The 24,692-nt window shown below is 55.4% G+C and overlaps 1 protein-coding gene across 6 annotated transcripts in view; it reads right to left on the bottom strand.

Moving 5' to 3' along the window:
• Positions 1 to 6,778: 6,778 nt before the first annotated feature.
• Bcas3 (BCAS3, microtubule associated cell migration factor) overlaps positions 6,779 to 24,692 on the bottom strand; it is a 633,943-nt gene continuing 616,029 nt past the window's right edge. For 2 of the 6 annotated variants that reach the window (XM_023703174.1, XM_023703176.1), the window contains 2 exons: positions 18,578 to 18,643; positions 6,779 to 7,616 (listed from right to left, as the gene is read on the bottom strand). In XM_023703174.1, coding sequence (XP_023558942.1) covers positions 7,468 to 7,616; positions 18,578 to 18,643 — 215 coding nt within the window. In that variant the 3' untranslated portion in view covers positions 6,779 to 7,467. Of the gene's footprint in view, positions 7,617 to 10,616; positions 10,708 to 18,577; positions 18,644 to 24,692 lie in introns of all 6 variants that reach the window. The other 4 variants (XM_004643019.2, XM_004643021.2, XM_004643020.2 and 1 more) reach the window with 3 other exon arrangements.

Genomic DNA, 24,692 nt, shown 5'->3' with positions numbered 1-24,692 from the left:
CGGGGCGCGGGGCTCCGGGCGCGGGGGCGGAGGGGGCTCTGCGCTGGGCTGGGCTGGGCTGGGCTGGCCCGCTCCGGCGCCGGGGACCACGCGCGACTGGTTAGATCTTGTCGTGATCTCTGGAAAACTGTGACTATCTCACATGCCCTGCCCTGCTCGGATCCCCTGCGCTAACGAGCCAGGCCCCCCTTGATTGCTGATTTTACGCTTTTTGGACCAATTGTGGGTCTCCGGGGGCGGGGTTTTGACAGCTCAGGCCAAGCTCCGGCCAGGAGGGGGGGCCGGGGAGAAGGTGTCGGAAGCCTCAGCAGTAAGAAAACATGTCAACGGAATAAAATATTAACCAATGACGGCCTGGCGGGCCCGAGACCCCTCCCCCTGGCCGGGCCCCCACCCCGCAGCCCGCGCCCGCGGCTCCTGCACCCGGACTGGGAAGCGTGGAGGGCCGACCTGACCCGCTGAAAGGGCCGAGGCGGGGGCGCCGGGGCCTCAGGCCTCAGGGAAGGACCCCTAGCCGCATGCGGGCCCCAAGTGCAAAGCATTGACACGTCCCCGAGAGGAGAGGGGGCGCCCTCCTGCTCCCGCGACCGGAAGCCCGGCCGCTCCGGCCGGCGCCCCAGCCTGGCCTCCGACTTGGCTCCTGGTCGCCGCCCGAGTCCCCGCGCTCCACAGGGAGGCTGCGAGCGCTGGAAAGCGAGGCCGGTGGGCGGGCGATCGGGAGGCTCGGGCGGCTGAGGTCCGGAGCGGAACCCAGGTGGCGGGAGCCGGTGAGTGGAGCCGCGGCACAGCCCTTGTGGGGCCCGCGCGGGCGGGAGGGACGCGGCCTTGCGCCGGGCAAACGCGGGAGCCCGGACCCGCGCCTCGCCACACAGGAAGACCTGGGAGGGACCGGCGTCGCCGACGGGCCCCGGACTCAGCCCGAGGCTGGTCCGTGTCAGCCCCCGGCGCCCGCGACGCGGGTGCTCCGGGCCGGGCCGGGCCGGGCAGGGGAGCGCACTTTCGCCTACCGCACGAGCTGACCCCACACGCCAGGTCCTCCAACCGCGACCGAACGAATTTTCGCCGCATCCGGTACTGGGGTCTCAAGTCTTCCTTTTACTAAACACCGGCATCCTGTCTCGGCTCCCAGCCACTTGTCTATAGTTTGTTTCCGTCTTTGAGGAGCGCAGGTCTCCAAGTTCAAGAGTGCGGGAGTCCAGGCGTCTGAACTCCTGTGGGTGAAATCCCCCTGCGCAATCAGTGCTCTCCTGCCTTGTCTTCTGTGAGCCCCAGGATCCCACCCCACGCCGCGGGGTGAGCGTGTGTGTGTGTGTGTGTGTGTGTGTTTCGTGCCCTCTGTGCAGATCGAAAGACATAATCCAGGTGTACCCTGAGAGAAAAAAAACCACCAAACACCTGCCCCAAATCGAACTAGGGCGGATTCTTGGACTGACTCCTTGGAGTCGTGGTCCGAGGGACAATTCAAGCCCGCACGGGCCATGGGTGACACTCCCATTCGAGTAGCCGATCTGTGCTTGCAACCCTCCTGGGCCGGGTGCCCGCGTAGTGGCGCACACTCCCAGGTCGGGCTGTGACCCGCAGCCGCCTGCCCTCTGCGCAACCTGGCATGGGGACCAGTTGCTGGGCGCTCACTCAGGCTGGTAAAAGCCATCGTTCCCTCAGGTGTGGGTTGGGATCTGCAGGAGAGATTTGGCCCCTTCGACCTTTTTCCCCCCTTCTTCTTGTACTTTTTAAAGCCAAATCCAAGCCCTTGTAATTCCTTATCGCCCGGTACACGTGGGCGCTGGCCCCATAGGGTTTTCTTTACCATCGCACTCTTCTTAGTACCTGGACTGCTCAAAGTGAATTTTGCATGCAGCACGGTCCACGCCACCGGGGAGTGATCCGTGGCAACTGTGCAATCTCCAGCCTAGACAGGATGCAGCCCCTTGGGGAGGGAGGTGTGTGGCCACACTTGCATGGTTGGTGAAGTGACCAGATGATACTCAGAGCAGCTTTCCTGAGTCTGTGTTCAGGTATGAGCCTGGAAATCCCTAGATACATTTGCAAAGTCTCTCTCTCTCTCTCTCTCTCTCTCTCTCTCTCTCTCTCTCTCTCTGTACGCTAGCACAAGCACGACATGTACTTTTGTGCTGGTAAAAATGCGTGCACATGCACATCTAAGTGCATGCATTTTGGACATTTTTCTTGGGTAGAGTCCGTAGCTGGTAATGGAGTCAGAAGACCAGGGAGTTAGAAACACGCAGGCTTGGGTTATCTGCCCAAGAAACCCAGTGGCGACCATGCAGTACTGGGGTGTCCGCCCTATCTACATAACCAGTACCCTGCACAGCGGCGGTCACAAGCTGCTTTTCGGCCTAGGATCCCACCATCTGCCTCGCGCCACCGGTCTGCAATCACCCCAGGTCCTGCAGTTATTGCTCTAAGGTTCTGTACTGACCACCCCCGCTCCATCTCCAGCTAGGAGATTCAAGGCAGCCCCGGAGTGGCGCCGTGAGGCTCCCAGCTCCCGCCCCTCCCCTCCTGGGCCTGAGTCCACCCCCCCTCCTCCTTCCCAGGAATTGGCGCCCCTGGGGGAGTCCCCGGGGCCGAGTGTGAGTGTCTCTTTAAGAGGCCCCGGGGGGCGCCTCGCGGGCCGCCCAGGGCTGGAGGGGGAGGACACGGGCGGGGGCGGCTGGCGCCAGGCGGCCGAGGTTCCACAACAAAGCTCCGGCCCCTGTCACTTCGCATCGCTCGGGCCCCGCAGACGGGCGGGGGACGCGCGCAGCCGCCCCTCCCTCTCCGGGCGGTCGGGCCTGGGCGTCGGAGCGGCGCGGCCTGCGGCTCTAGCCCACTGCGCGTGGTCCGTGCGCGCCGCGTTTCCCGAAACGACAAAGTCAGGCGCAGACGACCCGGGCGGGATGGGGGTGCAGTCCTGATCATGTCTGTCCTTTGGCTATGTCATCTCTTGCAGGGGCGAGGAGCACCGCAGGACCTCCCCTGGGTGGATCCCAGAGTGGCAGCGTCCGTGGTGTCTTCACTTGTGTGACTGGCGTGGGTCTGCGTGAGCCCGCGAGGCGTGGGTGGCAGCGGGCGCGCTCAGTCCCTGAGGTCGAAGGGACCGACGTGCCTGCGAGTGGCCAGGCGCTGCCTGGCACTGAGCTCGCGACGGGAATGAATGTGCCAGGACCGAGCTCGGTGACTTGTGTGGTCCTGGGCGGTTGACCAGCTATGGGTGCCACTGGGCACGTCTCGACGCGGGGAGACACTCCTATGACAGAGCTGCTTCCCATCCGGGCTTCTCTGCCGGACCGCGTCTCCCAGTGCCTTGGCGCCAGCCAGCCCAGTTCAGCGGCCCGGCGGGGCTCCCCTGCGGTCCAGGGTCTGGCCAGGGTGTGGGCCGCGGCCCCAGTGACCCCAGCCCGCAGTGGCCTGGCCTGTCCCGTCCACTTACACAAATTGTGGCTGACAGGCGCGCAGTCTCTCTGGAGCCGCCGCCCGTCGGTCGCCTCCCTCCCTCCCCAATTACCCTGCACAGCGTTGGACCAATGGGCTGGGGCGGCGGGGGATGCGGCAAGCGGGTGGCCCGACCCCCTCCTGGCCTCGGTCTTGGACCCCGACTGGCGGCCGGCAGGCCGCTTCCTCCAGTTGGATCTGGCCCGTGTTTGCCAGGATGATGCAGAGGAGAGGACCAACCTAACCTGACTGAGCTGGGCCGGGAAAGACTTGCGTCTCAGGGACGCTGCTTTGCACCTGAGAGGTCCTGTGTCAGCAGAGGAATCCAGGCTATGTGTCCCTGTCCGACGTTGGGCAAGTTCCCAGAGTTTAGGGTATCAATAATCCCAGGTATTGCAGACTCACTGCTTTGGGCCGAGGTTTCACTGGTCACAGTTGTCTGTTTGGGAGGCGGGGGTTGGTAAAATTGAGGTGCGAGAGTCTTGCACTTGTGTGTGCATGGACATGTGCAGCAGGAGATGGGATGCAGGGGTCTGGCATTCTGCTGAGTGACTAGAGAGGGGGTAAAGCTCAGGAAAGACCCTCTAGCACCGGCCCACCTGAGACAGAGGGGAGGAGCTGGTTGCCTGCCAGCTGCTCCCCAGGAAGTTGATTTGCCTTGGGATTCTCTGAAGCGGCATTGTGGGGCCAGTTTTGATGCCAGATGAGCCACCACAGACCCTCCCATGTTCTAGTCCAGTGAGCTACCTGACCTGGACTATAAGGCTGAGCACCTCCAGTCCCCCCCCCCTTTTTCTGACCTGCAGCTTAGCCTTTGCCTAAACGGTTGATCTGTTCCTGTTCCCCATTCCTCTCTTGTACAGGCAGGACTCTGAAGCCCAGTGGTGCATTCTTTCACCCAAGGTCCCATGGCTACTGGTGACAGAGCTGAAATAGGGCCCTGGGACCTTGAGAGCACACCCAGCTCCACTCCTTAGAAGGCGATAATGCCATTGCTTCAGAGCTCTGCTCTGGAGGAAGGGCTCAGGGATACTCCAGGGCCTCTGCTCTCTGATGGGCTCTTGCTATGAACACAAGATGTACAGGAAACTTTCCTGCTTTGTCTGTAGGGCAAATGTGTGCTGGTCTGAAGAGGGGCTGCTTCTCTGTTAACACAGCGAGGGGGCAAGAGCTTCCGGTCTGGGATCTGCGATGGAAGCTTGAAGGGCACAGCGCAAGGGCCAGTGGAGTGAGGCCTGTGGGAGCTGAGGTCAGGGAAGCCAGCTTGGATTCGTGCCACTCTAAGGGAGCTGGTGGGGGCATGTGAGGCAGCAAGGTGTACACAGGGGCCAGCTCGCTGTGTCACTCCTTGGGCAAGGCCTTGCTCTTCTCTGGGACTCAGGCTTGTCATCTGCATACCAGAGACCCAAGAGCATTCTTAGGTACCTTCTAGTTTTACAAAGTCTCTGATCTTCCACAATGAAAAATTAGCCCAGAGAAAGCAGCCCCAGTTGTGGATGTGGCCCTGGCCTCCCTGCCTGCAGAACAGCTGGCCCTGTTGTGGTGCTTGTGTCTAAACCTGCTTTGGAACCACTGGGTCTTTCTTCACATTAGTCCCAGACAGCGCTGTCCTTTCTGAGTTGCAGCCCAGCTCCCATCAACCTCTTTTCAGATCATGAAAATACTTTTCCTCCATCAGAGGAGTCCACAGTACTTTGCCCATTGAGCAGGTAGTGCTTGCGGGCGCGGGGGGGGGGGGGGGGGGAAGGCCACGTGGCTTCCTCAAGGTCACCAAGTCTGGGCACAATTAGATTCATATTCTGATACTTTCTAGGTAATGCTATCATGAGGTCTGCTTGGATTATGGGGGTCGGTGGTGGATACTGTCCTGGATCTTATCTGTGGAGGACAGGAGGCTGGCTGCTCCAGGGCCAGTGGGCAGTGAGGTCCCCCGCCCTGGGGCCTGGCTCTCACTTCCAGCTGATTACAGGTTATGGCAGGGTCTATAACCTTCCCAATTAGCCTGGGGCCAGGCGGAGGGCCTTTCTGATAACCTGAGTTCTAGTGGCAGCCGCCCTGGGGCCAGCTTATCTGGGCTCTCTGATCCCCACCCTTCCCCCACATACTCAAAGAAGTGCCCTGACTGTGAGCAGATGAATAACCAGATTGTCCTGCAAGCTCAGCCAGCATGTCCAGCCCTACACCCACCACTTTCCCTGACTGGAGGAGGCCACAGCTGTTTTGCCCCTACTGGAGAGGAAAGGCTGGGCTGGGAAGACTCCTAACTCCAAGCTGACTGTCAGTTCCCTGTGTGGGCACAGAAGGGCTCATGCCTCTGGGAGCTTCCGGACCCATCCCCGGGGGCCAGGCCATGTACAGTATGTACAGGCAGCCTGGTGACATCCTTGCCCTTGTCTCCTTTTGACTGAAATGCTTCTCTAACTGCCAGTGGGGGCAGTGCCAGGCACATCAGTATTTCCAGTGCAGCCAAAGTGGAGACAAGCTGCTGCTCCTGCAGCCACTGTCACCAGCTGGCCCACCTTGTTTCTGGCACTCCTCACCATGCAGGGGGTTTCTCAGCCTGTAAAACCAGTGTGATTCAGGCACCTTTGCCCCATATGCCCAACCAACCTGCGGAGAGGACTGAAGATTAAATCTCTTCTCAGGCACCAGGAGTGGGGCACAGTGTGTAAAGGAGGCAGGGCCCAGCTGGACAGGGAGCCCAAGGCCTGCTCGCCTGTGATCTCAAGTGCTCTTCCACTGTTCCATTACACCTCACCCCCAAACTGCAGCTTACTTAGTGGGTTTCTGTCTATTGTCCAAGGCCTTCTGTGGTGTCTGGAGTATGGGCCAGGGAAGGGGAGACTAGGACCAGCATTAACCTTTCTGTTGCACATCCCTTAGCTGCTGTTCACTTAGGTCCAGACTGGTAGGAGGAAGGAACTTGTCATCAGGTGCTGGCCAGCTTCCATGACACGCTCACCTCCACTTGACTACTCTCACATCTTCTGAGCTTGAAGAGAGACAATTCCAAGGTACTCTGAAGACAAGGCCAGGGATTGGGTCAAGTTCTCTTCCCATAGCAACTTACCGAATGTCAGGGGACACATTTGATGGCCCCCAGAAGACAGAGTCCAAGCCCAGCCCCTGCCCGCCTTTCATCTGCTCTACCAGGCAAGAAACTTGGCAAATGGACTCAAATCAAACCCCCCCCAAAAGGGAGAGCAGAGCTCCTCTTCCTTACTATTTTCCATTCGGTCCCCCCCCAGGTGTCACATGTGTTGAGGGGTGCTGGGAGCTGGGGCCCATGGTCAGGCCCACAGGACTCTGCTGGGTATTTGGAGAGGACCTTGACCCCAGCAACTCAGGGATGGACACCAATTGCAGCATGATTTATTGGACAAGACGTGCACTTTTCAACAGGGCCTCAGTAACCACAGTTTTCTTCACTGAACAGTATAGACCAAGGTAAAAGGGCTTAAAGAAAAGAAAGACAAATTCTTCCCATGAGCCACTGCGGAAAGCAAGGAGGATTGCCCTTTCTCCCTCCCTTCCGCCTCCTACTCTGGACCTCAGTTCACCCCATACTAGAAGGGGACTGAGCCAGGGAAACCGGGGGCCACACGTATCACAGCCTGGAGTGGGCTGGGGCTGAGACTATCCAGTCATGGCCCAAATGCCTGGCTGGACCATCTACCCTGTCCCTGTCCAGGCTCCAAGAGCTGATCACTGTTCTAGGCCCCATGTGGGTATGGTTAGAAAATACAAAAGCAAGTCCATGAGTGGAACATGTGCAAACGGAGAAGGGGACTGAGCCGCTGCAGCCTCTCCTGGCCACAGCTCCCCAGGACGGTCGCAAAGGGCAGGGTGCATCGAGCTCAGGTGCTCTGGGGACAGGCCTCTTCTCCATCCAGGTGGGACAGTGGCTACTGTCACTAAGCTTGTGGTAGGCAGGTGATGAAAGAGGAGCAGAGACTGAGGGCAGGGCTGCGGGCGCTTCTCCCCTCCATCCAGCAGGTGTGGACCAGCCAGTGGGAAGCAGGTAGCTGACACCTACGGGAAGCTGGTGGGGAAGAGGCTGAGGGGCTGGCTCTCGTTGGTGGGGAGCGGAGATCGGTAGCCATCAAAGTGCCTTGGTATGCTGCCACTGGTGGAGCCAGAGCTGTTACTCAGAGTCTCGATGCTTCCCTCTCGCTGAAGTTCTGCAAGACAGAAGAGAGGGCCAGGCCTGGTCAGAGCGGGGCAGCAGGGGTGGAGGTGCGCCCTGGGCCAGGCTGCTCACTTTGAGATACCATTCTGGTTGCATTTATATCCTCCTGCGTGGGGGCTCCCCTCTGCTCCCTAGATGGGCCAGATGGGGCTCCGGCCACAGGAAGACTCTGTTGCGGGAGGGAGATGATCCCTTGGCTGGCAGACTTGAGTGTCAGACCTTGGTCTTTCCCTCACTGTGCAGAAATCCTTTAAGCAGGAAGTATGGCCTCCTTGATGATTTGTCTAGAGACATAGTTATGGGGCGTGTGGCCTACAGACCTAGCATGTTAAGCTGGGATGCCCCCCTAAGTCAAGGATCCACTCTCTTGGATCTACAAGTGAGGTGAGTGGAGAGAAGCCAGGGCAGGGGCAGGTGGAGCTTCCCTGCGGAGCAGTGTCTGTCCTCCTTCCTTGCCCCGCCCATACAGTGGACTCACTGGCTGAACTTGGCTTATCCTCGGAAGTGGAAAGGATTTTGTTTTGTGTGGTGCCTACACCATGGAGAGAGGGTCCCTGCTTGACTGAGTGCTTCCTTTTTTCCCTTTCTCTTTGCCTCCAAGTCTTTTAGAGCCCCTCAGAATGGAAAGCTCGGTCTGAACCCTAAGGCAGGCTCAGGGCACCTCTTTTCTTCCCCAGGCTGTGCACATCCATGTCCCCATTTTGGAAATGGCAGCTGGGCCCATCTTATTCAGCTAAGGTAACTTTACTACCCAGCATCTCTTTACTCAAGGCAGGAAGTTGGAACAGGATTCTCTGCCTGCTGAATGAAGCCCTTCTTAGCTTTCTGATGGTGAGCAGGCCCCACTCCCAGCCACCTCTATGGTTCTGCGATGTGGACGTGCATGGGCCTGGCAATCTCGGCACCAAGCCACAAGGAAGCCTGCAGTGTAGGCTTCCCCAAGGTGTGCCTGTGATGGTGGGGTGGGGCTGGGGGCAGAGGTTTCCAGCTTTCTCAGGAGCGCAGGACCTCAGAGCAGTCACTTGCAATAGCTAGGTGTGCCCACCGTAACAACTCCCATCTGGTTTGGCTTCAGGCGTTGATCTCTCATCCACACCAGCTTCAGGCCCTGCCACCATACATATGCAGCCCAGCTGGCTTTGGTTAGAGAACGCATAGGTCATGGTCTTCATTCCTGGGCTGGCCATCACTAGCCAGCACAGTGGAACAAACCACTGACCCCCATGCCCTAAAGCACTACGCCTGTCTAGCAGCTGTGTTACACAGTGAAGCAGGGGAAAGGAGGTGCCCGGATGAGGTGTGAGGGGCCCTCAGGCTGTGATAGTCCCATCCAGGGATGGCCTGGGCTGGAGCATGCAGGCACACCAGAAGCTCGAAGCAGATTGCGGGCAGTGGGAAGCAGGGCCTGGACACAGGCTGAAGGCTGAGTCTCCAAGAGACTCTGGGTGCCCTGTGGGCATCAATCCTGGGGAAATCAAGAGAGAGCTAGGTGTGCTCAGGAAACAAGGCAGGAAGCTGCTGCAAAGGAGCTCTTCTGCCTGCCCATTCTTCAGTACCACTGTCATTTAGGGGTACGGCCATTGAGCTGTGAGAGAGAGAAGAGGAGAAAGCAAAGAGTAGACCCTGGCTGTTCATCATAGAAGCTTCAGACTCTGACAGTGCCTCCTTCTCCACTTTCCTCACAAGCCAGCCAAAGAGTGTGGGGAGCTCAGAGGCCCCTGCCTTCCTGCGCAGACAACCTGGCACTAGGGGGCGCTGACAGCAGGGCAAGCACGGCAGGAAAGGAGCCCGGCAGGAGCAGGAAAGGCAGGGGCTTTCTCAGGATCTGGACACCAACAGGCCTGGGTGAGAAAGCCCCAGCTGAAGGAGCAGGGAAGGCTACTGGTATGGGGAAAGGCGATGCCTGGCCAGAGCAGAGGGGCAGCAACAGCGGTCTGGGTGCAAAAGGTGACACATCCACACTGCCCAAGAAGCGGAGACCTGAGCTGGAACCAAGCATGGCACTGCCCAGCCCCTTGTCACAGCCCCAGAAACACCCCAGCAGCCTCAGTGACCCCAGCACGCGAGTCTGAGTGGTCGCATCCCGTTTCAGTGCAGGGACTCTTTGCAAGGGGCTGCAAGGCCAATGCGCTGTTTCCCAGCGGCCGGCTCTGCAGCCTGAGCTGCCTTGCTCCTACTTCCTCACCACTTGGGCTTGGGTCAGATGGAGGCTGGCAGGCTTTCCCTGGTCCCCAGCTCCCAGGACGACCAAGGGGCTGCTGAGTACTCCAGCGCACCTCCCAATGCCACCCAGGCCTCCCGACCTCCAGTCCCCACAGTGCCCCGCATCCCCACCCCCAACAGGACAGAATCTTCTTTTGCAGCACACACCCCACCATGCTTCTCCTCTCCTTAAAGACTGTCAGTGACTCCACAGGCCCACAGAGAAGGTCTAACAACCCAGCTCTAACGAACAACCTTCCACAGCCCACCTCCCAGGTACAGATGACTTTCAGTTCCCTGGGCCCCAGAACACCTGCTGCTCATGCGCGGGTATCCATGCCCCCACAAGCTCGTCCCCTTCCCTTTCAGGGCTGGCCTGGCCCCACCCAGCTCCATGCTGACAGCTAGTCAGGCCCTGAAAACGCCCAGGTGTGCCTCCTCCTCCACACCTGGAGAGGCCCTATTTTTTTTTTGAGGGGGGACAATCTGTGCTTTATCTCTGTATCTCCAGTGGCAATCAAAGGTCCTGGAAAATAGCCAGTGCTAAGAACTCACTTCTGGAATGATGAATGAATGATGTGGTAAAGGGCACCGAGGAACAGAACAAGAACCTGGAGTCTACTTTCTATGTGCCTTCTGTGAGGCCCCTCCTCTCTCCTTCCCCCTAAAGACGAAGAGTGAAATTGTGTGGAAGCGGATGTGGAGGAGGGGTGCACGCAGGATCCCCACTTCCAGTCATCCCAGCGCCCAGCCCTAGGAGCAAGCGGCAAATGGAAATGTGCGGCCTTACCTTCCTCCATCGCGAACGCATGCTTTGTTACTGTTGGGTTGCTCACGGACGCTGGGCTGTTGGCATTGTTTTTTTTTTCCTTTTTTTTTCCCTTTTGGAAAGAAAAGCATTGAGGAATCTTTGTGGAAAAGATATGGACAATGATTGAGAAGTACAGTGATCTCTGCAAGCAGGTGGAGGGGTGTAAGGGGGCACTGGGGGTGTCACACCGGGATGAGGGGGAGCTTGCAGCGGGATTCTGCAGTCAAGGAAGATGGTAACATGCACATGTAGGCAGCTGGGGGGACTGGTGGGCCTTGGGGGAGTCCCAGAGCAGATCTGTTGAACCACTTCAGTATGGGGCTAGGAGAGGAAAAGTCACACACGGGGCATGAGAACAGTTTTGGAACGGGACGGAGGGGGACCTCTGGCCCATGCAGTGCAGATAGGGCCCCATGCAGGCGGGTGGCTGGGAGAGAAGACAGGCGACACACAATTCTGGCTGCCCCACCCCCAAGGCCCCAGCTTTGAGGAGCTCTCCTGAGGTAGGGATAGCTTGGGAGAGGCCTGTCAGGAGCCTGCCCGAGTCCAGGAGAGGGTTCTCAGATACCTTCACCTAGCAGTCTGGAGATTGTGGCAGTGGAGAAGTTAGCTCTAAGAGAGCTTGCTCTTGAGGGCCATTGAGTGGGGCAGGGCTTGTGGAGCTGGAAGCCCAGGGAAGTGGCCACACCAGCACATGAGAAAATCCAATGTGAACCCACATTTTCAGGGATTTGGTGCTCCTGGGAGTCAGACAGCAAAGCTGAGGGTGAAGGAGCAGCACTGGCCCTGGGTCCCAGGCCGCTGAAGGGGAAGTGGCGCTGGCCAAGCCAACAGCTCCAACAACTCGAGCACCACTAAGCCTGGCGCCAGTGCCTACCACTAGCTGTGTCCACCTGCTTCCTGCTGCCTTACTGGAAATTGTTGCCCTTCCATGCCACAGGCCAGGCCAGGCAGGCCACAGGGCCTAGGTGTGGAGGCACGTACAGGTGGCTGGCCTTGTCAAGGTGAAATGAGTCTGGCTACTTCACAGTGTTGGGAAGAGACAGGAGGGTTCTGGGTGAGGACGCCAGGCATGACTGCCCACACGGAAGCACTTGCCCTTCATCCTGTGGTGGCGAAGGTGCCAGCAGCAGAGACTGGCTCCTGGCACTGGTGAGCATAGTGGTGTGGGGATGTGTGGACAGAAGTCTCCTTTCACATAGTAGCTGCTTTACTGAGCAAATGTGCTCTCCGGTTGCCCTGTTCCCTGGAGAGGCGGGCATGAACCCCTGAGGACACTGGGCACTGAGGGAGACACTGGACACTGAGTGAAAACTGGAGCAAGTTGGGAATGCTCAAGTGGGTGGGTGACCCCAGCAGAGGGCCAGAAATGAAGCTGCACCTTGGACTGGGTGTCTACTGGGTCTGGGAGCCTCAGGGGGCTCTTCTGGCCTCTGGTAGAGAGCCTAGTCTTGTAGCGACCCTGCCTCAGGGCCTAGATGAAGGTCTGTGTCTGGGGCTCTGAGGGTCAGTGAGGACAGTGCCCATGTTTGGGAAGAGGGTACCTGGAGCAATGGCTTAGCCTCAGGGCAGCCTGGCACTTCCGCCACCACGTAAGAAGCAGCATGTACTGCCTGGCCCCTCTGGTTTCCTCCAAGGCTCCAGCCAGCCCTGCTCTGTACAGGGGCGGCAAGATGCTGCTCATTAAAGGGATTAGCCCAGCTTTTATTGGGCCCTGGCTACAGCCACACACTCAAGTCCTAAGCAAACCACCCAAGCAGCCCTGTGGGAGTGGGATTAGACCGGTGGGGGAGGAGGAACCCTTTGCCCCATGGCCCTGCCCACTTCCGGCGGGTGCACCAGCCTTGGCCTGAGGAGGCAGGTGGGCAGAGGGCCTGCCCAGGTCGGAGGAGGCAGCCTCAGGAAGCAGCTGGGAACCCAAGCCTGGCCACCTGCTTTCTGGGAGACTTGGGGTGAATTACTCAGATCTCTGTGCCTCAGTTCCTGAATGTGACGATAACAATGTCTGTTTCATAGCCTGGTTGTAAGAATGAAATTAAATAATGCATGTAGAGAGCAGCACAAAGTGCTTAAAGCTTCCAGTCAGCAAATGCGAGTTACTATTATTGTCGCAATTGAATTAGTCATTGTGATTATCCACAGGACTTCTGGGTCCCCCTCTAGCCTCCCTCCGCAGCAGGTGCCTCGTCATCCAGACCCTGCCAGCTCCACCTCCACTGGAGCCTGGCACTTTTTTTTTTTTTTTAATCAAGAAATGGTTCAGGGAGGTAGATGGCAGATATGTGTTTACAGCTTCTCATTCTCCTCCCTGCCTCTTTGCTAACACCCTCTTCTAAGATGGCAAATAAATTTCCAGCCTTGTTGACATGCATTGATTTTTTTCCCGCCTGCCTCCACCTCCAGTTCTCCCACATTAGCAGGGGCTGTGGTTAGGACCCTTGCCTGGGGTGGGCTTGATGGCAGCCCAGGGGAGTGGATGCCACACAGCACAGGGCAGCCAGCCACACTGCCTGCCTTGCCCAGAGAGCCTGGCTCAGAGGTTGGTGACAAACACAACAGCCTTCTGCTTGAGGGCCCCTGGGTGGGGAGACAGGTGTGTGTGAGGCGGGGGTGGGGTGGGGTGGGGTGGGGTGGTCCTCTCATTAAGAGGTGAGAGGTTTCTGTATTTTCCCTTAATGGGCTATCTGATGAAGAGACTGGGGGTGACAAGATGGTTACAAGTTCAGCAAACTGGTTCAGATGGAGTCTGTCCCAAGCAAGCAATTTTGTCTCCAACAGGCCTGCAAAGTGGGCCAGGGAACAGCTATGCAAAATGGCATTTAAAGAGGCTAGTGGGTGTGGAAGCTTGAAGGTGTCTCGCGGAGTTGAGGGTTGGCAGCTTCCTGAGGCTGGAAGCTGGAGAGCTGGCCCAGATGCCAACGAGGAGGAGGCCTTGGCAGACATGGCTAGGGGCTACTTGTCTTACCAGTAGGCTGGAAACTGCTAACTCGCCTCTAGTGTGGCTGGAGCTGCGGGACCCATTCATCGGGCTGAGACTGCAGTTAAACCCTGACAGCACTGTCAAGACCACACTTTGGGCAGGAGCCAACCTCAGCCCCCAGGCACTTTTAGGAGGTTAAAAGTGCAGCCTTTAAAGAGGGCAGCCTCCAGGAATGCTCACTCCTCTCCACACTCAGCGCACCCTTCTCCACCTCCGCCTGGCTTCCCTACATTTTCCCTGGCTGCCCCTCTCTAGGCTCCCCTCTTGGGCACCTCTCAAGCTCCACAGCTTAGGAGGCCAGGGCTCCTCTTGGCCCAACCCAGTGAGGTCCTGAGAGGCTAGGGGCTGAGGCCAGGGGAGACAGGCATCACCTTTTTTCTCTAGCAGGGGCCCTTGTCCCTTTGCTGGGCATACTTGAGGAAGGGGGAGTGGGGAAAAGCTTCTGGAAGCTGAGAGGCTGAGGATGAAAGGTTTTTCCTATTCAGATCATAGGAATCCTGCTTTGGGCAGCTGGAACCAGGCCACAGATGAGAAGCAAAGCTATCTCTGGCCCGCTTTTATCTCTGGGGCTTAACACCTATGTCTGAGTCCAGACCCCTGGCTGGCTGACGCCATAGACCCTGGTGTTTTAGCACATACCCAGCCTGGCGCTCCCCAGCCCTCTTGCCTGGGGGCAGCAAGTAACTCCTTCCTGGCCAGTCTCTTTCAGCCCATAGGGCTCCCACATTTTTTTTTCCCTCCTTGCTGAGTTTTGTTTCTCAGTACAGAGACCAGAATATCATGACAGAAGGAGGCCAAGTCCCCATGGCCCATCCTGACAGCCCTGCCTCCACTCTCAGCTGCCAGTTGGGATGGTGAATCTCAGTGCTCTTGATTCAGGAAGCTGGAATTGCTTTCCTTGGCCACAGGGGCTGTACACAGGTGCCCTAGAGCCTCAGCGGGGCTTGAGCAGACCCGAGGCCTAGAAGAAGTCAGACGCTCTCAAGTGTCTATAGCCCCTAGAAGACAAAAATGGTGACCAAGACCAGAAAAGGACAATGGGCAAGTAGAAAGCCTCTTGATTCCTTTATTCCAACCAGAGGAATGGAGCGAGAGGTGCCTTCTTTCTATCCCCTCTACCCTCTGGCAGGTAAAAAACAAAGGTTCTCAGGCCTGTGGGAGGCAGGTCCTGATAGGAGGCCAATGTGGCATTAACACCACAAGATAGGCTAGATCTCTGAATCCCCAGAGGGCCCAAAAGGGACAGATGCGAAGGGAAGTACATGTCAGAACATGGGGAGGGAGAGGCCTGAGGAGTGAGGAGAACACAGGAGAGGCCTTCTCCAGAGTCCTGGCCTCAACCCCTACAAGTGTGTGTGTGTGTGTGTGTGTGTGTGTGTGTGTGTGTGATATACTGGGGGCACAGCTTCAGGACCACCTAGATTCTCTTTCACAATTTAAAAAAGCAGTGACAGTGAGTAAGGTTGGAGCCTTAAGGGGGCCTTAGCCTGGTTGGGAACTATAGCCTATTTCCAGGTCCTCCCCAACAACAGCCGTACCACACCTAGGCAAGGGAAGACTTGAGCTGAAGGACTGCTACACCTTACTTCCAGGAAACCCAGGCCAGCCTCAAAGTGGGCAGCAGTATTACCACCCAAACCACCCCAACTGGCAGCCCACACCCAGTGACGCTCTCCGTATCCACCACATTATACAACTCTAAACACTGGCCAAGGCAAAGTATCCTGTCAGAGCATACCAGATGTGCGAGCAGAAAGGCTGAGCTGACCGGCTCACACTTCCCAGTCTGAGGTACTTGGTGACTAGGCCTCAGTTCAGCTTTGACTGAGCTCACTAGAGATGGTCAGGAGGAGGTGGAGAAGGTGGGGGAGGCTGCTATGGAGCCAGTCTAGTGCTGTCACAGATGTGCTGAAGGACCTGGGCAAGTCACTTTGCTTCTGTCTGTTTTTTTTTTTTTTTTAAAGAGGGAAGGGTGTGGGCCGGGGAGATGGCTCAGTAGAATAAGTGCTTCCCTGGCAAGCGCAAGGGCCTGAGTTCAATCCCCGGTTCCGCAAAAAAAAAAAAAAAAAGAGGGAAGAGTGTGTTCTAGAGACTTCACTGGGCATGTGATGCTCCCATGAGGAAAGAAGGGCCCCTAAGAGGCTGAACGCTGGCCAGAGACCATGACTGAAGACTTCGGTGTCTTCATCAGGCTGAGGCCCAGGGCAACACATCTTGAGGGGGTGGGGTGCGGGGTAGGGGTGGGGCCAAAGTGCCCTTTCCAGCTCCAGGTCCTGGGCACAACACTGGCAGCAGAGCCTCAGTAGATCTATTTATTTGGAGCTAAGAGACATGGCAGACATGACTTGGGGACAGAGAAGGCCTGGGCAGGAGGCATAATGTGACTTCATGTGTTGCCGCTATGACAAGCCAGAGGAGTCTCATGCACTGGCATTTGTGCCCATCTGGCATGGGTATGTGGAGGAGACAGGATTTGGAAACACCCTCCGGAAACCAGGTGCCTGAACCTACTCATCTCCTGAAGTGCAAGCATGAGACTTGGAAGCCCCTGTCCCAGCCCACAGGCAGGGGACTCCCCGAGCTGGCCCCCAGCCTTCTGAGATAACACAGGGCTGCAGACCACAGGACAGACACTGCACTTTGAACGCTGCTGGCCGGCAGGGCCAGAGCCACATCTGGTTCTCATTCAAATGTCCAAACGTAATTAAATTCTCTACGACGCAGCGGAAGAGTTTGGTAAGATGTGGCTTTCCCCCTGCTTCATCAAGGTTAAGAAATCACAGTCCCTCATTCCACCGGCAGACTCACTCTTCTCTGTCACGGGTCTGCTCTGGTCTGTGAGGTAAACCCTGTGCTCTTACCCAGTTTCTAGAACTTCTAAGGCTGGGCCAGTGTGGGAGATGCAGCTTCCCACCCCTTCCTGAGAGGGTTTAGGCTGAGGCCAACAAGTCACTACCCTGGGGGTTGGGCAGCCACTTCTCCTCCCTAGCACTGATAGGACAGCCACTGTGCCTGGGCTCACTTCAGACTCGTGTCCTGTGCTAAGACATGGGGTGTCCGGTAGTACCCTGCCCAGGACATCCTTTCTTTGCAGCTCTTCACAATAGGAAGCACTTGAAAGTGGAGTCTGGAGGCTTTGGGACAAGAAGCCCCCATAGCCCTGGCCCTATAGCCAGGGGTGAGGTGAGGTAATTCCCCTAAACTTCTTACCTCCCACTTGTGTTCCCAGGACCTCTGCATGGGGCTTCCTGTACCCCCTTTTGGGGACTCGGTCTGACAGATAAGGGCAAGAGCGGCATCTGAGTCCTCACAAGGACTCCCTCAGACTTCTAGGAGTCTCACAGGACTGCTCATCATTTCTGCCTTGCAAGGACTCTGTGCAGTTTAAGGGGAGGCAGGACCCAGGACCTTGCATGCTTCATGGGAGGGACACTGGCTAACCACAGGCTTCGGGCCTCTCCTCCTTGGCCTCCTGCTCAGGACTTCCCTGTAGTCAACATTCCAGAGATGGGCTGCTTTTTCCAGCTTCCCTTCCCACCTGAGTGTCTTCAGTTTATGGCTTCTTTTTACTTAGGGATTTATGACTTTCATGGTAATGGGTTCCATTCTATTTCCTCTGTGTCTATTTTCCTAATCATTGTGGTACAGACTTTATGAGAGTTTCTTAATAAGTGGGAGTATTTTTCCTTTTGAAATCAACTGTCCTGTGAGTTAATGACTTAATGTGGGTGTAGATGCTACCCAGAGACAAATGCAGGCTGGGGAAGGGCCAGCCAAGGTGGGGTTAGGGCAGAACATTCTAGATTTCACAGAGTTATGCTGAGGTCCTTGTAAAACCGTTGACCAATTCCTGTGTTAGAGTCTCACTGCTCACACACATCCCCACCAGAGAATGAGAGCTATGGACACGCACACACGTCAGACTGGTATGAGCCAACCAGTCGTAATGCACCAGTTAGGTCTCAAGGAAACTGAGCAGACTCTTGGTCTAGTTGTCTTGAGCAAGTATAGCAGAAGGAACGGTGTTGGAGTGAAGTCTCTGTTAGCCCTTTGAGGGTCCCCACCTGTGCTGCTTCTGAGCCCCGTGCTGTGGTGTGCGGGGGACAGAGTGACCATGGTAGTGGACTGCCACGGTGCCACTGTCCACAGGAGACAGGAGGGGCTGCCTCTGGCTGTGCCTTTGTGCTGTGTGCGCAGACTGGCTGCTGGTGCCGGGCCTCTATTCATTATTCAATTCAGCTAGCTCAGGCGAGCCTTTCCATTTGCTCCTCCAGGAGGAATAACAAATCTAGAAATGCAATTCCACTTTGGTGTATTAAGATATTGATTTGCCTGTCGAGGAGAAGTGCATTTGTTCTGTCAGCTCTCCCGTGGGGAGGAAGGGGTTAACCAAATGTTTATCACGAGGCTGGCTTCAGAGTTGAAAGTAATGTGATCAGTAATGAATTTTGTGTTACATTAGGTTGTATAAATGGACAGACAAGCGCAGACAACAAGTGGCCAGGAGTCGGGGCTAATCTAATGATGTAAAAATAGAGACAGCACCAATTATACTAGGGGCCAGCTCCAGGCTCCTGCAGGGACTGCAAATGAATAGGTACAAATCAAATTACTCACTAATAGACGCACTACAAGAGGGGCAGTCAATGGTAAATGCATTAGAGCCTAGTGACCTCTCTGCTCTGCACAGCAGAGTCCGAAAATTTGACTTCCATCTTCAGAGTGGGGGGCAGGGAGTGGCGTCCTCAAAGAAACTCTTGTTGGGTGAAGGACGGCAACTGTTCCCCATCCCACGCCAGTGCCTGGCAGAAGGGACCTCCTGGGTCTGAGCTAACCTCTTGCCCTTACTCCAGGGGCTCTTATAGCCCAAGCACCAGGGGTTGGGGGGGTACCCTCTTGAGGGACAAAGAGAACTATGGGACACAGCCTTCCATGTAGGCAAAGACAGGAGGTTACATACCCAAACACTTCACAGCCATGTGTCTCTCAGGGGTGATGTGTTCTACTGCTACTTCAAGGGCTGTGTCTGTATTGAAAATAAAACATTTCTTTAAGGAGAATCACACAATGGACCTTTGAGTGCAGCAAGAACTGAGATCAAGCTGAGTAGGTAACAAAATCTGATGACTCTGATCCCTGAGTGCTTTGCAGGGGGTGACTCAGGTCTATTCCATGGCACAGCTCCTATGGGCTCTGCAGACTTCTTACTCGCCTACCCTAGTGTCCTCCTCCCTCTCCTATGCTTCCTGGTCACCAACTGAGTTCCCATACTCCTGTCTGTTTCGTGGGGCTACAGTAGGCAGGATGCAGAGGGAAAGCCAATCTCTGGGGGAGCCCCTCAGGGTTTCTGCCTCCTCCCCGATACAAAGCTGCCCAGCAGTGTGGCCGTGTTCCTTAGGGAAGGCTCACAAAGCCGTGCTCAAATGCACCAACTGTATGCTCACAGGCAGCTCTCAGTGGCTTGGCAAGGAATGAAGCATGAAACGAAAGAAGCTCAAACCTTCAAGGCCCAGCCCATGCCTCCAGAGGTGGGGCCTGGGCCACACTCTCATACTCCCCAATCCAGCTGGAGGACAGCACTAAGCTGTCCTATACGTCAAAGTGGACATGGGGCACTGGTCCTGGCCACAATGGGAATGTGCCAGTGCAGAGAGCATGCAGTGGGGACAGAGAACAGAAAAAGCCATCCTGGACAAATGAGGGTTCTGAAGGCAATTCTCCCCAAACCAGAGTAAGTACCAAGAGGGCTGGAACTGCAACCTGTACCTATCCTGGGGGAAGGTCTGGTGCTGAGGCATTCTGCCAGCAAAGTTCAGAACATCTTGGGTAGGGGTAGGACACACAAGGCACAGGCTAGAAGAAGTCTCCAGAAATTCTTCCACCTCCTAACAGAGGCTGGGCAGCTGTTTCTGGTATGGGCACTCTCCAACGTCTCCTCCATTGAATGCAATCAGATTGGCATGAATCGGCTCTCTTGATATCTAAGATCTAGGATTCCAGTTCCTAGCAAGTCAGAAGGTCATTTCCAACTTTCTTTTACTGTGTGTGCATGTGTCTCTTCTTCCTCCAACCATCCCATCTTGAGGGGTCCTGCACACCTCTCACTGGAAGGTGGGGTACAAGGTAAAGGTGGGTATTTACCCATGATGTGCACTATGTTGCTCGGATTGTTCACCCCCCAGAAGGGCCAATGACTAAAGGTGAACTCTCTGGCAGAGGAGGAGGCGATGAGAACAATCCTCCCTTTGGTTAACCATTCACCTGTGTTAAAGCTTCCAGAGGAGGGGCCTGGCTCTAGGGTGCCATAGCCCTCCCCGCCCCCTGGGCAAGCATGTACACTTTCCACAGCCTCTCTTACTCCCTCTTTGCAGCAACATCTGGATAGGGACTCTGAAGGACCGCCCAGGAAGTCACACTGGCACTTTCTCCCGGTTGACAAGATGGGTGTAGCTTGGCTACAGGGTTCAATGCAGACTTTAGGCAACTAGAGTTTCTCAGGCCTAAACTTCCATTAGCGCTCTGCTCCTGTGGGTCTTCCAGAGGGGAGAAACAGGCGGGGGTGAGGTGAAAGAAAGCAATCTACCAAGAATCCGACCTGAGCCCACCTGGCCCCAAACTGACAAATGTCTTGTATGCACAACAATGACTCCCATTGCTTTGACTGGCTTTCTTTTACTTTTCAGAGGTCAAAAAAACCCCTACTCAGCCACTCAACAACCGGCTCCCATGGCAAGGCAGGGACACAAATTTCAACAACCGGCTCTGGTGGCTGATTCTGGAACCAGGTCTTGCCTGTTCTTCCCCAGCCTGGTGTGGGATGTAGCAGGTGCCTACCGACAGCCACCTGCTGCACCCACGGGAGAGTGCCTGGGGCCACCGAGCAGGCAGTCAGCGGGAGAAGACATGGAGGGCATTTTGTGAATGCTTTAGGAGGAAAAAAGCCTGCTTCCATTCCTTGGCAGAAAAGCTTGGCCTTGAGGGGCGGAGGACCATTTGAGGGGCAGGAGGTGAACAGAGAAGTCCAAAGTCTTTGGCAAGAAAGCCAGACCACGCCAGAACCTCTACCTTGAGACGCGAAAGTACCGTCTGGTGACACTTTCCCCCCTCCAGGGGAGGAAGCTGGAGGGAAACACAGCAAGACCACAGCGGGGTCCCACGCGCGCTTCCATTCCTTCCATTCCAGCGTCATGGCAAAGAGAGTCTTACTCTCAGCAGCTGTGTGACAGGAGCCTTTCTTGGGGCGCCTGGAGTGAGCGCCATTTCAACTCAGCAAGGTGTGGGAGGAAAGGACGAGAAGGTGCCACAGACAGAGTCAAGAGGCTTGGGGGCTGTGCACAGCAGGTGTTGTGCCCCACAGCTCTGGGAGGGGGAGGCATCTTCAGCCTGTGTGCGCCCCCTTGCTTAGGCAGGAGCAGGGGGGCTGAGCCAGCACCAGAGAGTGGCCACGTCTCACTTAGAAACTCAGTGCTGGGAAGGTGACTTCAGAGATCCAGACATTGCGTTGCTGGCTGTCTCTGATGCGCCTCATGAGGAAACACACTTCCAGGGTGCCAGCGGATGGGGCAAAGCGCTCTCAGAGCTGCAGTTTTCATCCGTGGGATGGGAAAACTAACAACTGCGACAGCCTCTCACACGTCCATCAAGTCCAAAGGGGTCAAGAAACTCTACAGTGAAAGCCGCTGATCTGATCGTTTGCTCTGAACAGGGGGCTGAGCGGGGAGAAGAGCCGGGTGACATACCAGAGCATTAGCTCACCGCTCTGCTGCCTGAAATTATTGTCACCTGATTGTGCGGCGCCTTATGACGGGAAGAGGGGGAAGAGGCTAATACGGCACCTACCAGAAATGCACAAAAAATGCCAGGTCCTAGCCCTCAGCACTGGGACAGGTAGGAGCTCTAAGGCCCCCTCGAGTTGCTGCTAATCCTAGCGGGAGGGCAGGTGGCCACCACATTGGGTTATTTGATTTAGGGTCCACATCTGATTAACTGTGGCTACAAAAGCGATTGAGATTTTAATCTCTATAGTCCTGAAATGAAGGATATTAGGAATCCCCCCCCCCACACACAGAGTGCTCTAAGACCATCTTTTGCAAAACCTAGGCAATCAACAGATACTTGTTAATTAACTTACTAAACCTTCTATAACCATTTAAAAATTGTGTAATGCTCAAAATATGCTTTTCATGTTAAAAAGGAAAAAGGCACAGTCCTTTCAATAAATAAATAAAAGTAGTTTCGAATAGAAGTCTTTAGAATTGCTTTAGTTGAAAACAATTGTAAAGCTATTCCAGCTGAGTAATTAATACACAGACAGAAAAACTCAGAGGATTTAGCAGAATAAGCTAGAACACTCGCTTTTAAACTACAGATCACAAGTCATCAAAGTATTATAAAATCAATTTAGTGGGTCATGACCACATTTTTAAAAAATGAAATAAAATATAAAGTATTAGAATGCATTGCCTATAATACTGTTTTGTGAAGTTCTGAATTTTTTTTTGGGGGGGTCTGAATATTTAGGTGACCTGAATTAGGAAGCAAAATGTATTTATGAGAGAAGGGGTGAAGACTGAGCGTGTGTGGCGGCCACGAAGAAGCACCTCTGCTCTGGAGTACGGACTGCTAAGGACAGGGTGGGCAGAAAACGAAGGGCCTCAAAAGCTGCCTTTAAAGCCCAACCCTGGCAGACGCAGGGGCTGGGAGTGTGATCCCTCCATGCCGGCCCTGCCCTCAGGGCACGCCAAGGCAGAGATTGAGATTGGGCCTGGTGATGCGTGCCTGTAATCCCAGCGTTTGGGAGGCTGAACACAAGAGATCACTATGAGTCCGATCTATGTAGTGAGACCCTGTACTAAACACATTTAAAAAACCCCAAAAACCTGCATGAAAGGTGGCCTGGGCCCAATGCTGGGGGAGCCACAGTTCCTGGGAAAGATAGCCCCCTTGCCTGGAGAACTGACTCCACCAACTCCTGGGAGGCAAAAGCAGAAGCATCAGGCTGTGACACGGATGAGCCCAGAATACGTAAGCCAGGGGACTGGGCCCGTGCATGAGACCTGGGGCTTTGATATGACGCGTGGGACAAGACAGAAAAGAGATAAGGTTTCGTAAGTGATGGAAAGAGTTAAAGTTTAGAGAAAATGTACTTAATGTGTACTCAAGTGTTTATCTGAAAACCTTTTTGGTATTAAATTCTATCTTTACCTAGACAGAAAACAACCAGAACGTCAATGTTTTGTTTATTTTTTAAAAATCTATTTCTCTAGAAGAAGTAATATTGAAAGGAATGTCTACTAAGCAGGAATTAGTCCAGTTATTTTGCGGGGGATGGTGGAGAGAAGAGGTTTTGGGAGCCAGCATTCCAGGCATAAGGAGAAGTGCACACAGAGACCTGGTAGGCAGAGAGGGTGCACAGGCTCAGGGCCCCTGGGGGGTCAGCTTGGCTGGGGCTGGCAGGAAGCAGCACGAGATGGGTCTCTAGGGAGAGGGCAGAGGCTGTTTATGGAGGGTTTTGTACATACAGAGAGATGGTGAACCTGGAGGAGGAAAGGGTTAGGAGCTGACTTTTTGGAAATGTGGACTTACCAGAAGGTAACTAGGTGGGTCGCTTGGGAGATCGAGAGAGAAGCCAACATAAAGATTATTTAGAGACCATGGGTTGAGGGGTTGGTATTAGAGCCGGGATGCAGAGGCTGCCATCCGCTGAGGGGAGAAGATGGCGAGATAGAGCCTTGAGAGGTCCACTTAAAGATGACACAGAAGGGAGACCCAGGAAAGGGACTGAAAAGGAGCCAGAGGCAGAAGAAAACCCAGGAGCTTGTGGGAAAGCAGGCGCCACAGGGAGAGCACTTCCAGACACAGGGAGGGGCTGACAGGGCCAGTGTGAGGTGACCCAATGTCTGGTAAGGACTCTGGGACAACAGCTGTGGCTGGGTGAGCGGGGGCAGGGGCTGCTCCTTTCCCACAGGAGACAGGGGACAGTTGACACAGTGGTGTTCAGGATCTGAGTGGCTGGAGGCTGAGAGATTACTCTACTGAGAAGCCCCATCTTTCTAAGCACAGGAGATGAGATGGTGGGGTAAGTGATGTGAGAATGGGGAAGTCCGAAACACCATCAATACAGAGGAATGCAACTGACTGCAGGATGAGGGGCCATGCATGGCACACTAAACAGTAAAAAAAAAAAAGAGCAAAAATAGGGAAAAATGGGCCAGTGAGACAGTCAGTAATCTAAGGGCCTGCTTAGGCAAGAACAGGGACCAGGCACCACATGCCACACTGGTCCCGCCCCTGGGCCTGCTGAGCTGGCCACTGAGTCTGGGCAAGGTGGTACATGCTTGTAATCCTAGCTCTGAGGAGGCTGAAAACAGGAGGCTCACTTCAAGGCTGAGCTGCATAGTGAGACCCTGTACCAAAAAATATCAAAAATAAGATACGCACTGCTAATGGACAAGAGATCTGGGGGATCTTTTCAAGAATGGCCATACGGTAGGCTCAATGCCAGAGTGGCAAGCAGGGCCAGTGGCGGCACTGTCAGCCCTGGGTGGAGCTCAGCAAAAGGTTGCCAGAATCTGTCCTAGGCACTGGCTTCTCGGCAAGGATGGCTGCAAACGGAGAGCAGGAGAGGGAGTACTAGGATGTGGACAGCACAGCTCAGGGGCAGGGGCCATCTATCTACAGAGGCACTAACCCAAGCTACTTATGATTCGGTCTTTTCAGCAACCCAGGTGTACGAGCAGAGCTGGACTGGAGTTTTGCTGAATGAGAGAGCGGAAGGGTAATGGAGCAAGGGGCATAAGGCCATGAACAAGAAAGCAATTTGGCCAGTTATGTGAGAGCTACACTGGCAAAACACGTATGTGAGGTCGTCAGACTACCTGCTCGGCAGCTATCACGGAGAACCAAGCTAGCACCTGCTTTATAGGCTGAACATGTTTTAAAATAAACCTTCTCAAATTTTATCATGTGTGGCATAAGGTGGGGGGCTTGTTAAAATGCAGGGGGTGGCTCAGTAGAGGAGGGCTTTTCTAGCATGCCCAGGGTCCTGGGTTTAGTCCTCAGCACCAAAAGAAAAA

The sequence above is a fragment of the Octodon degus genome, unplaced genomic scaffold, assembly GCF_000260255.1.
Source record: "Octodon degus isolate 3935 unplaced genomic scaffold, OctDeg1.0 scaffold00164, whole genome shotgun sequence".
NCBI classification, from domain to species: domain Eukaryota; kingdom Metazoa; phylum Chordata; class Mammalia; order Rodentia; family Octodontidae; genus Octodon; species Octodon degus.
The sequence above is the reverse complement of the archived record's forward strand: the minus strand, read 5'-3'. Positions and strand labels throughout refer to the sequence as shown.